Consider the following 13,097-nt stretch of genomic DNA (forward strand, 5'->3'; position numbering starts at 1 on the left):
CAATGCGCAATAAAGTTACAGCGATTATAAGGTAAATAATTTACAGAAAGCACAGCACAATAAAGAATATTTCTGTTCCCTAATCTTAAATTTACTTCAAATCAACTGAGCATGTTGTTACCAAATGTAAACCTAGGCAAACAAAAAAGGTCTAGTGACATCTTTCTAAAACAAAATCACTTAATGAAATTAATTACACTTTTCAGTCCTTTATCTGAGAATTAATTAATTGTTAAGAATCTAGGGAAACAATAAAACTAAAAAAAAATTGAGATTTTAACATTATATCAATTAATTAGTGAGCATTATCCATTCACATTAAAAATTACCTCACAAATCCCAAATCTATTTGGAGAAATTTCTTTCAATTACTCATTTATTTTCAATATATTAATAAGAAGCTTTCTTCAGTAAATTAATCCCAAACAAGTATTTGATATTTGTTTTTATTAGACAATAGTTTAACAAAGAGCAAATATGTATGCAGCACTAAGTTACTTTAATTGATTTCATTTAGGTTTGTATGATTTATGGTGAACCATATGAAATCGGTTACATACTGATTGTATATGTGGAGCAGATGTTCAGGAGTAATTCAATGACCGTAATATAAAGAAACCCACAATTAATTGCCCCTTTCTAAAATATTAGTCATAAAGTCATAGAGAACTACAGCACAGAAACAGGCCTTTCCACTCACCTTCTCCGTGCTGATCTATTATTCTGGCTAGTCCCTTTGACCTGCATCCAGATCATAACACTTCATACCCCTCCCGTCCATGTACTATTCTTATCCAAGCTTCTCTTAAGTGTTGAAATCAAACCTGCATCCAATACTTCCACTGGCAGCTCATTCCACCTCTCACCACTCTCTGAGGGTACTAAAATTGGGTTTGTAGTGGGCAGCGAGGAAGGCTACCAAAGCTTGCTGTTGGATCTGGACCAGCTGGAAAAATGGGTGGAAAAATGGCAAATGGAATTTAATGCAGACAGGTGTGAGGTGTTGTATGTTGGGAAAACAAACCAATGCAGGACTTAATAAATGCACTAACTTTTACAGATGTACCATGGAGAGCATTCTAACTGGTTTCATGATGTCTGGAATGGAGGGGCCACTGCACAAGATCACTTGAGCACTTGCCTCCCCAGCAACCAGGGCTGCTTCAAAAAGCGATTCCTCAAAAAGGCAACATCCATCATTAAGGACCCCGTCACCCATGACATACCCTATTCTCATTGTTACCATCAAGGGGGGAGATGCAGGTGCCTGAAGACACTCAATGTTTCAGGAACAGCTTCTTCCCCTCTACCTTCAGAGTTCTGAATGGACATTGAACCCATGAACACTATCTCACTATTTTTCCATCTTTTTGCTCTACTTATTTATTTTTATATATCTTATCCTAACATATAAAGTTTAGTATTATGTAAATACTGCTGCCACAAAATCAACAAATTTCACAATATGCCAGAGATATTAAACCTGATTCTGAAACAGAGAAGGATAGGGCACTGAGAAGTACAGAAAAACAAAGGAATCTGGGAATACAGATCCATATTCCTTGAAAGTGGTATCACAGGTTGATAGGGTCATAAAGAGAGGCTTTGGCACATTGGCCTTCATGAATCAAAATACTGAGAACAGGAGCTGGGATGTTATGTCAAAGTTGTAATATACATTGGTGAGGTCTAATTTGGAGTATTGTGTGCAGTTCTGGTCACCTACCTACAAGAAAGCTATCAATAAGATTGAAAGAGTACAGAGAAGATTTACAAAGATGTTTGCAGGAATCATGGAGCTGAGTTATAGGTCAGGACTTTATTCCCTGGGGTGTTGAAGAATGAGGTTAGATTTAATAGAGGTATATAAAATTATAAGGGATTTAGTTAGAGTAAATGTAAGTAGGCTTTGTCAGCTGAGGTTGGGTGAGCGTAGAACTAGAGGTCATTGGTTAAGGCAAAAGGTGAAATGTTTAAGGGGAACATGAGATGGAGGGTTTTCATTCAAGGGATGGTGAGAGTGTGGATCTAGCTGCTAGCAGAAGCGGTGGATGCAGGCTCGATTTCAACATTTAATAGAAGTTTAGATGAATACATGGATGCAAGGGGTATGGAGGTCTATGTTTCAGCTGCAGGGGAATGACTCTATGGCTCTAATATTATAGAAAGGTGCAAAAATTAATTTTACTTTAACATAATTTTAGTGAAATAATAAGTGCTTTTAGGCATGCTTAACAAAATCAAATGCTGTAAGTCATTCATTAAAATAATTGGCTACAGTCCTTCTGGCAATTTTGATATTCTCCTAAAAGTGACAGTGGTGTCATATCCAATCAATGCTACATGGTAACATTATATTGAACAGGTTGTAAACTTTCAATTAAAATAACTAATTGATAAAAGGATCTTATATAATATTCTGTTATTTTGCCATATATTTTATGCTAATGTAATTGCAGAATAATTGAATAACATCACTATCCTGGATTGCAATGGAACATAATACCCTTCGCATTGTATTTGCATTCTGAGAAAACCTGATCAACCTATATACTGTATTAATAAAATTAACTTTGAAACTGTCTTTATTTCTTTACTTAAACCTTTATTTATTTTGGCATAGGGTCTCATTTCTCAATAGCACATCTTTTCTGAATAAACATAATCAAGGATACCAGTGAATGACAAGAAATAAGATTCCCCTTACTGCAGATCTGTTTGATAATCTGGCACTAAATAGCATTAGAAAAGGGACAGAATCTGATGAAGAAGAATTACAACACTGAAAATTCCCTTTTCTAGAGTGTATAACTGTGTTTACTTCAACAATTATTCTAGCACATTTTGTACAAAACTACTTTCTTTGATCTGTTTTATTGAAACTACCAAGAACTTATTGATTGGATTTGCATCAACTTCTTCTGCAATTTGTCATTTGATGAAGGAAGCTTTTTTAATACTAATTTGAATGGGGAAGCAAAGTATGTCCTTTTCACAGCTTACTGAGCAGCACAGTCACCAAGCAGATAAATAATCATGCGTTTCGTGCTAAAAATGTCCTGTCGCATGTAGGCCGAAATTGTGTTGAAAGCACTTTGCAAAAAGCTGTTCATGGCAGTAATTGGTTTATTCTTCTGTCTTATTGAAAGAAAGCAGTCATATCCTTGTGCATGAATACTCTACACAAAACTTAATAGCATGTACTTAATGTACACTTCATATGCAAATTTGAAGAATGGCACTGTTCCAAAAAGAAAATAGACAGAATTTGTTTCATTCTAGGAATTTACTCCTTGTGCATTTGTGCAGTCTTCAATGTTATTGTTTGAAATCCTTCCTCAATAGTGCCACATATGCCTAACTGGACAACATTACTTTTGGCACCCAAGCAGAACTCATAGTTCAAAGTCTTCAGAGAAAAGTATTTCTCCTTTCCCAAGAGAACTTCAAAATATTGCCATCTATGAGAATTTTTAAAATTGATCAGATGGGTTCAAAACTTACTTGCCTTTAAGGAATATTTCCAACTGTAGTGGAGATGATTACCCCACATTGTTTCCTCTTTTAATTTAGTAATGGTCATGCTTCATGAACACCAATTCAAATATGATCTTCACTTGCAATCTCACACTTCTCTGACTGCTCTTTTTTCTTCAAATCCTTGCTTGGCTATACCCTAGTTGTTGAATGTGAATGGGGATGAGGGTGCGGAAGGGTGTTGTTTTGTCCCCCAGTAAATGTGTTGAACGTGTGGAGAGGCTGCATTCCTGGTAAGGTATTTGGAATCATTGAAATGGTCTTCGGTGTCATTAAAGGGATATCATCTGGAGATCGCCTCATTGCTAATGTATAATCCGGAGGACAGGCTGTCCGCAGAACAACCTCATGTGGATGGATGGAATCGCATTCGTGATCAGTGTGCTTCATCTGTAGGGACATAATTTCTTCTTCTTGTGAATGAGTTAGGTCATTAGTGGTGTTACGTTGAGGGCTGCATCTTCGATGAACATCATGCCTCCTTTTGTCTTTCTTATAATACAATGCTGCAAAGGCAAGGATATTTAAAAACAATAAGGAAGCTCCAACAGCAATAGTAACACTTAACTCTGTTGAATAGTCCCTTTGATCAACCAAGAAAGGACCAGCTGAATGCTTCTGGTCATCCTGTTTGACAGTAGGAAAGACTGATGTCACGGGACGTTTAGTGGTAACAGACCACTTCTTTGATGGTCTGATCGTAATCTCTGATGGAACCTTTGTGGTTGTAGAAGTATACTGGGAAATGTCATTCAAGCTATGTAAATGAGGAACCAGCTCCAACCATAAGTTGACTTTATTAGCTCTATAATGCTCCTTAACACGTGGTTTCAATCCAATGTGCAGGTAAAGTTGATCTTTCTGGGAATACCTTGACCAGGCAACTTCTTCAAAACGATTTGGCTTGGTGTGGATAAATTTAGTATCCTGAGGAACTGGTTGATTTGGGTCACTGTGGGGGAATAAATTTGGATTTTACAGGTCATGAAGGAATCACATTGAAAAAACACAAAAATCACATTTTTGCAAGATAGTCTGTTACAAGTTTTACATATTTTGTATATCTTCCCTGTTTTGAAGATTTTGACTCATTTTATAGAACTGATTGATCAGGAGATAAATAGCAATAGAGGAATAAAATTATCTTTTTTGTGGAAATTCTATTTGTATTCATACTTTACACTTTTGTTAGCACATAAATGTAAAATTCCCTCTATAGCTTTAAATTGAGATCAGCCAAAGGGCAAAGCCAAAACTATTTAAGATTAACAATGCAGATGTAAATGCAAGGAACATTGCAGATAAGACAACTAAGTTGCAAGAGAGGTTGCTATAGGGACCACTTGATGGTGAAATTAGAGACATGGTAGAAAGAACAAGAGGACTGGTATTATAATATTTCTGAGTATAAGATAGTCAGGTAAGATACAGAAGGAATAACGTTCAAAATTTTTGAAGGCAATGGAAAATGCTGTAGCTAAGAATTAAGAACAAATTCTTACTGGATTTAAATGAGGAACAAGAAAGAAGCTATTATTTTATGTACCAGAGGTCACCAAATAGTGAGAAGAAAGAAGACAGACAAATTTATTGGAAAACTATAGAAGGACTTAAAGATTACACATACTGATATGGACTTGAATAGTGACAGCGGGAAAGAATTCTTAAAAAATGGCATGAAACCTTCTTGGTCAGTTATCAAGTAAACAAAATTGGAAATGATTCTAGGGAATTAATGTGAAGGAACTGCCGGCAAAACCCCTTGGAAGGCAAAATATTAAAATAACATAAAGAATGAAAGCCAAGGAAGTTTTAAACATTATGGCATCTTTCTCTAGAGTACAGAATCTACCATAACAGTAGAAAAGGCAAAAATAATATCTAAATAGATAAAAATGAAGAGGAATTAATTGAAAATTGAGGTCTTTGAAGCAGGAAAGTTACCTAGAGGGGTGGCATGAATCCTACATTTTTGAAGAAAGGATGTGAATTCCTTGTCTAGAACTACAGTGTTTCAATCTTTCTTGGATAGATAGGTGGCATTAATGGCATCAATCAGTGCCTGTACTTTGCTGTAATGTTGTATGTTCTATAAGAGGCTAACCATGGTGAGCATAGGCCAGTTTAGTGATTATCGGCTTTGAGAAAACATTTGGAAACAATAAGCCTGGAGAATATTAATTGGCATTTGAAAAAGTACAGGCCAATCAAGTCAACACAGATATGTTAATGTTGCAGAAAAGGACAAAAAGGGTAATGTGATAACTTGGGCTTTCAAATAGGAATGCTATCACAAAAAGGTTGTTAGCAAAATTCCCAGCTTGGGATACAAAACCAGCTGAGAATTAGAAAGTAGTGGTGAATGTTTAGTTTCACAAAAGAGGGAAGTGTCAACAGAACCTTATTAAGGCTTATGATAGAACAAATGTTATTCTTTATTAAAATCTATAATTTGAATTTACTTTAAAGTGTATAATTACAATTTTAAAGTATTTGTTTTTCAAAATATAACAAACAATGAAAACATAGTAATAAATAGTTACATTGGGTAAACATGGCTGATTTGAAATTTAATGCAGAAGGAAGTGAAGTAACACATTTTGTTTGGAAGAAAAATGAATCAATGTACATAATTGGTACAATTTTAAAGTGGTCAGGAACAGTGAGGTCAGGTGACCCCTGTATTACAGCAGCTTGGGGAATGAAAATTCACCTTTAATGTAGATTTGGGTTGTGAAATCTGGGACAAAATAAAAAATTGCTTTTAAGGAATTTATGTAAAGAATGTAAATCAACACTTTTTTTTCAATTCACATTTCTTGATACATGTGCAAAGGAATGCAGGGGATCATCTGTACACACAGGCTGAAAATGAAAACTTATGAGATCCTTTGCTTTATAGGTGAGGCAGTTTAAAGTAAATAAACTACGTTGATTCTTTATAAAGCAATGGTTAGGCTTCAGTCGAATTACTGAACTGGGAAAGAGATTTAATAGAGATATTTAAGATATTAAATGGTTTTGATGGACCAAATAAGAAGAAACTTATTCTCCTAGGAAAAGGGACCAGAAATGAGGAAAGATACAGTAGATTTAAAGTGTTTATCGAAAGAACCAAAGTTAGCATGAGGAAACATTTTCTTACATCTGAGCAGATGCTGTAATCTGGAAAACACCAAACGAAAATGTGGCACAAGCTAAGAAAAATGTATTATTCAGAAATGAACTTGCATAAACTTCAAATAAAATCTGTACAACTAGTAGAAGACAAGAAGGATCTGAATTAATCAGATGGTTCTATCAAAAAGCTAGCACAAGCACATTGGGCTGAATGGCCTCCCTCTATGCTATAAGAATTATTACAAAGTCATCTAGTTTTGGTTATAAGGCTACTTTTGACATATTAAGATAAATATTTGCTTATTTTAATTTAATTTTTTTTGCACAAACTGTGTACATTAACCTATACTCAGTTCATTTTCATATTTTTTTGTTTTCTATGTTGTTCTTGCTGGGAATGTATAAAACAGCTGTGTTGAGTACTTCAGATGGAGAAGGCTTTATCTAAAATATTATGAAAATATTTTGGGAAATATTTAACAAGAAAATATAGGGAATGAAATTTTGCTTTTAGACTTATTTTATTTAAATTAGTAATTTCCTTAGTAGTAACTTATCAGGAATATATCCAACATATTCAAATGCAATCAAAATGTGAATGTAGTGGTCTCTAAATTTAAAAGCAAATATCCAGACAGAGGATAGATGCATTATACACATGGAGTTTAACAGCAAAATTTATAAATAAGCAATTTTGTAGTATTATAATTCTTACCCATGACTTACCCTGTTTTTGCAAAGTTGGTCCAGTAGGTCATCACAACAGCACTTAGCATGACATCATTTTTGGAGAAATTACATGGGAAAAGTTCAGTAGCACCAATCATTGGAACCCCAAACACATAAGGAATTTCATCTCCATGAGATGCATCAGCCCAAGCTGGCATCATGTCACTCTGGCAGTGATGGTAAAAGGCATAGAAGAAAGTAGGTGAACCAAACCCTGAATGTAGGTCAGCTGTAGCCACTGCTGGTGCCACCCACTGGTGGTCAGTAAACAAAGCCAACAATGTTTTCCTCCGTGTTTCTGGATTATGTCGGTCCGCCCAATCTGTGTACATGAATTTGATGGTCTCCCTTAGGACATCCTTGCCTTCAGGATAACCATACAAGTTATCCACAAAATTAGATACAGCAAAGTCGAAATCACTGGCTGAAACACCATCCTCGTTGTCCACTATGTTTTCAACAAATTTATATCCCTCACCTTGATTTACTCCCAGCATGATGTCATAGTTAAGGAATTCACCCTGTTCCATTAGAATCTGAGGGTCATCTGGTATAACATCTCCATCAATGACTGGTCCAAAGGCAATATGGTATCTTGCAGGCTGTATGTCTTGTTCAACCAGTTCCTTGTACTGTTTAGAACGTAAACATTCAATCAAGCCAATGGTATCTGTCATGTTGCAGCCAACTTTTGTGGCCAACTGCCTTGCGAACTTTGCTGGCTGATAGCTGACTGCCCAGCTGGACAAAGCAGTACCACTTTGTGCTATTGCTCTCTGAAAAAGGCCTGTGGACAGATATCACAAGGGGTACTAAGAAAGTCATCAAAGTTTCTGATAACATATCATTGTTACACCTTAATGAGCACTAGAGGTGGCATTTGATTATCAAACTGGTTCAAAAAAGTATTATGCTTTTCAGAACTCAAAATTCCATAATGACTTAATTAACTGGTCATAGCACCTGAGAATAACTAAATGAAAATAAATGTACTTCTAATTATCTATGTTTGATAATTCTTTACACTCAATTTTACATCCACCTTTGGATTACTTGATGAATTAATTTAATATCTGAGGGTCACTATCTAATTTCTAGCCAAAATTACAGCTGGTAAATTCACTGTAATTTTAATGGCATGGCTGTTCATTCTAGGAATTACTGAGCAAAATGTCCCATGTTCACTGCTACTTAAGTATATTTATTAATACATATTATAATACATGTCTGTCTTCATCATGCACATAAACATCCTATTTCACCAAAGAACACAGCTTTCAATTATAATGTAACATATTCCAAACATGGAATCCTCCGTAGAGGACACCTATCTTTTCTCTTTGCAAGTTCATGACTTTTATATCTTCATTCTTTTTCCACTTAATATTTTGAATTAACAGGACCTACAGCATTAAGTAGCAACTTCATTGTCTAATCTTTTCTGGTAAATAATTACAGAGACAGTAAAGTTTCTCAATCATTATAACTGTTTGCAAGGTAATTTAAACCATTATGAACTATAATTTATAAACAGTGAAAAAATGAAAAACAATATTTAAGGTATTCTGCTTAAACAACTGCTTAAAAGTCAACCATAAAATGCATTAGGGCATTATACATCACAGTAATTAATGGTAAAAATAAACAGTATTTTATGTTATTTTATATGTTGGCCACTACAGAATTTTAGCAAAACTTCAAGACTTCAGTTTGCAGTGTAAGTGAGGCATTCTACATTCTTTTCCCAAAAAACTCACATTTTAGTTAAAAAAATTCTCCATAGGAGACTACACTAAACTGACAATTTAATGGATTGCCCAGAAACTGAATGATACTCTCTTTAACTCAAAGTGTTTTCAAGTATAACCACATCATATTTGTGGATTAATTTTAAAATACAAAACAAACAGAAAATTCTTAACACTTTAAAGAATATAATATTGCCTTCTACTGAGGATATATTTTAACTAAGAGAAAAGCAATAGAATTATTTTGAGCCTTGCAAGCCACCATCACATTAAACACATGAAAGGAGAACATTTCAGAAATTTATTTTTGATTTTCAGTTTCAAAAAATCAGTAATTCACATTTACTGGACTAATTGTAAAATATTTTGAACTACATAATATAAATGTTTTCATTTCAGAAAACTACTAAAGCACTAAACTGCAATCTATATTTTAGGATAAAACAACAAAGCAACTTCAGATCTTTTAACTCTATTTTTGTATCATGTGACAATGGTTCTGTGCATCAGCATGATAGATGATAACTGAAGGAAGATGAAGTATTTAAAACTTAAAATAGACAAATTGATCAGTGCATCAATGAATTCCTTTGCAATGGCTTAAGGTGGAGTTCAATTCATAAATCAGCTTTCAATAAGTCATCAAAAATATAATCATGAAAAATTTGGTCTTGTCACTTTTGCAGCACTTTCAGCACTGTGCAGGCATAAAATATATTTAAGATTACTCAATCAGACAGTGAGGATTTTGTTATTAATATTTCAATTTTTCTGGGAGATTTTTGAACATCATATTCTATGTAAGCCTCAGTATAACAGGCTTGTGCCTTGCCTCGTGTAATCCACAGATAGTAAAATATGAAGAAAGCAAGATGTAAATTTGTCAGATAGGTGAAAGTCACAAATTTGCATTTCTATTAGTCTTTCAGGAGACTGTCTCCTAATCAAGTTTGTTTTGCAAAATTAAAGTGTAAAGTAATCACACAACAATAATGACAATGGACAAACAGAATTGATAGACAGGCAATGGGCATGCATAAGGGTGAGAATTGTATATGGAGCAAGATGCAGAAAATAAATATGATGAACTAATGGATATTCAAGTTTGCTTCTACCTAAAATCTAATCTACTCTAATTGTGGTAGGCTTATGGGGTAAACAGATACTCACGCACATAAACATCTGCTTGTGACCTCGATGCTTTGACAATTTTGGATCATGCATGCAAACATTCAAACATTTTTCAAATGACAGCAAGCAACTCATGCATTCTCAAACAAAAGATTTCTGAACCAGGCACTGAATTTTTTTCCTTCATTTTATTTGAAATTCTACAATCCAATAACATCACTGATGGAAGAATGAAAGTAGAAAGTGGAGTGGCATGACAAAAGGACTTTAATATATCTGCCCGTCATTAGTAATATCATTTGGCAGCATATATTTCAAGAGTGGGTTTACTTTGACAAACAACCACTTTTATAAGAGAGGGAAATAACCAAAAACATCAGCTACTTTGATGTGCTGGTGTGCTGTTCAGAAGTCCACTAGAATTTTTATTTTGCTGTTATTTATAAAGATCAATAGGTTAGAGAAAATGTGTCACTCAAAATGTGAGCATGCACATAAGAATTGACTCAGAATAAAAAAACATCTAATACAGCCAAAAAGTTTGCTCTTTTCTGAGTTTCAGTCAACAATTATATACGTATAAATATATACAGAGTGTCACAGGATACTAATGGCGGTGGCATGCAGACACCAAAATTGTCAAAATTTTCAACCTGCTTAATACCTTTGGTTGAATTGCTCCAACGGTTACCTTCAGAATAATGGGATAAAGTCAACAAATTGACACAAGAAGCACCAGCGCCAGATCCAAAAACAGTTATTCTTAATGGATCGCCGCTGAAGAAAGCTATGTTTTCACTAATCCATCGTAATGCTTGTATTTGATCAAGAAGCCCATAATTTCCTTTAGCGGCTTGGTCTCCAGTACTTAAAAATCCTGCAGTAATAAAGAAGAAGGAGAGAAATTTAGAATAAAGACATAAAATATACAAAGGTTAAAATCATTGAGCATTTGTCAGATATGTTTTAATTATTCATGTCATATTTGCAATATGTTGTTTTCATGGTGTCAGAAAAATTTCAGATTTTTCAAGAGATTCAGCAATTAATAAATGTTCTAAATAAAGCTGTTTTATAACCATAGATAATCTTCTTCCTGCAATAAAGAACTTTACTTTCTCACATGGGCTTTCTCATTAGTACCAAACATCCCTGCTGAGATCACAATTAACTATGTTTTGGTTTACGGTCTGGGAACTAACTTCTCCCATTCCTGCCCATCTTTAATATTAACAATATCATATGGTATTCCTGAATTCCTGTTTTCAATTTCCACTTCATCAAATGATCATCGTTTGGCAAAAGAGGAATTAATCAATTTGCTTTTTATCAATAGATACAAAGTAGCGTGTTTTACCATCTTCAGAGCAATAAACCAAACAGCTACGATCAAAAGACATTGATGAAATTCTTTATCACTAGCATTTTTTTCAACAGATAAAAAATGAGTCTCTTTAATTATAATTGAGCACATCAATTGGTTGTTTTCTCTTACTTTGAATGTTGAAAGGCAAGCTATTAGATGTACAATACAATGTTTCTCTTGGATCAATACTTGCAGTTGAGATTGGTTTACAGAATTGTATGGAACATGCTCATTATGAATTGTCAGTCCATCTTAAGTTGCACCAAAGTTATTTTTCCATTAACTTCAATGGGAAAAGAAAATAGGGTACTATGTAAAAAGACTGACAATTTGCTGCAAGCCTGTTGAAGGCAGGAGTGTAAACCAATTTCACTTCCTTCATCCTGAAAGCAGATTTATTTTGTGAGAAATATTCACACCAGTTTGTCACAGCACCACTGGTACATGCTTTTCAAGCTTTGGAAGTATCAGTTTCATTGCTTTGTCTGTTGTCATGCATTAAGCAAGTATAATTCAACAAGTAAGCAGTTCTATTAGACTATAAGACATAGAAGCAGAATTAGATCATTCAGCCCATCGAATCTGCTCCACCATTCCATCACAGCTGATTTATTATCCCTCTCAACAACATTCTCTTGGCTTCTCCCTGTAACCTAGTAGTTTCAAGATAATTATGGATAAGGATATGAGTGGTCCTCAGAATGAGATTCTAAATTTAAGAAAGGTCCATTTTGATAGCATCAGAGAGAATCTGGCAAATGTGGACTAAGATAGGTTGCTTTCTGGCAAACGGATGCTCGGAGGCATTAAAAATTAAAATTCTGAGAGAACAGGGTTTGTATGTTCCCGTTAGAATAAAAGGCAAACCTAGTTTTCGAGGGTGATTTAGGCCTGGTTTAGAAGATGAAGGGTGTGTGTAGTAGGCACAGGCAGTAAGGAACAAATGAAATGCTTGAGGAGTATAAGAAATGCAAGAGAACACTTAAGAGAGAAATCAGGAGGGCTAAAAGAGGGCATGGGATTACTCTAGTAGACAAGATGAAGGAGAATCCCAAGGGCCTCTACAGATATATTAAGAGCAAAATGATAGCAAAGGACAAAATTAGTGCAGTTGAAGAATAGCACGGTCATCTATACAAGTAGCTGAAAGTGATTGGGGAATCTTAAGTGGATTTTTTTCTGCATCTCTATTTACTCAGGAGATAGACACAGAGTGTACAGCACTCAGGCAAAACATAACTGAGATGGTGGTTTAAAGAAGAGGAGGTGCTTGCAAATTAACATGGATAAGTCCCCAGCACATGACCAAGTATCCCCTTGGACCTTGTGGCAGACTAGTGCAGAAGTTGTAGTGGATTGGCATAAGTATTTAAATTGTCCTTAGCCACAGTGAAGTGCCTGAAGACTAGAGGATAGCTAATGTTGTTCTGATTTTCAAGAAAACCTCTAAGAATAAGCCAGAAAAT

The 13,097-nt window shown here is 34.7% G+C and overlaps 1 protein-coding gene across 7 annotated transcripts in view; it reads right to left on the minus strand.

Annotated features, from left to right (window-relative positions):
• Positions 1–3,639: 3,639 nt before the first annotated feature.
• The window catches only part of nlgn1 (neuroligin 1), a 517,723-nt gene continuing 508,265 nt past the window's right edge, over positions 3,640–13,097 (minus strand). For all 7 annotated transcript variants that reach the window (XM_059989133.1, XM_059989108.1, XM_059989098.1 and 4 more), the window contains 3 exons: positions 10,957–11,142; positions 7,384–8,173; positions 3,640–4,489 (listed from right to left, as the gene is read on the minus strand). In XM_059989133.1, the coding sequence (XP_059845116.1) occupies positions 3,670–4,489; positions 7,384–8,173; positions 10,957–11,142 (1,796 nt within the window). In that variant the 3' untranslated portion in view covers positions 3,640–3,669. The remainder of the gene's footprint in view (positions 4,490–7,383; positions 8,174–10,956; positions 11,143–13,097) is intronic.

This window comes from Hypanus sabinus, chromosome 2 (genome assembly GCF_030144855.1).
Source record: "Hypanus sabinus isolate sHypSab1 chromosome 2, sHypSab1.hap1, whole genome shotgun sequence".
Lineage (NCBI taxonomy): Eukaryota > Metazoa > Chordata > Chondrichthyes > Myliobatiformes > Dasyatidae > Hypanus > Hypanus sabinus.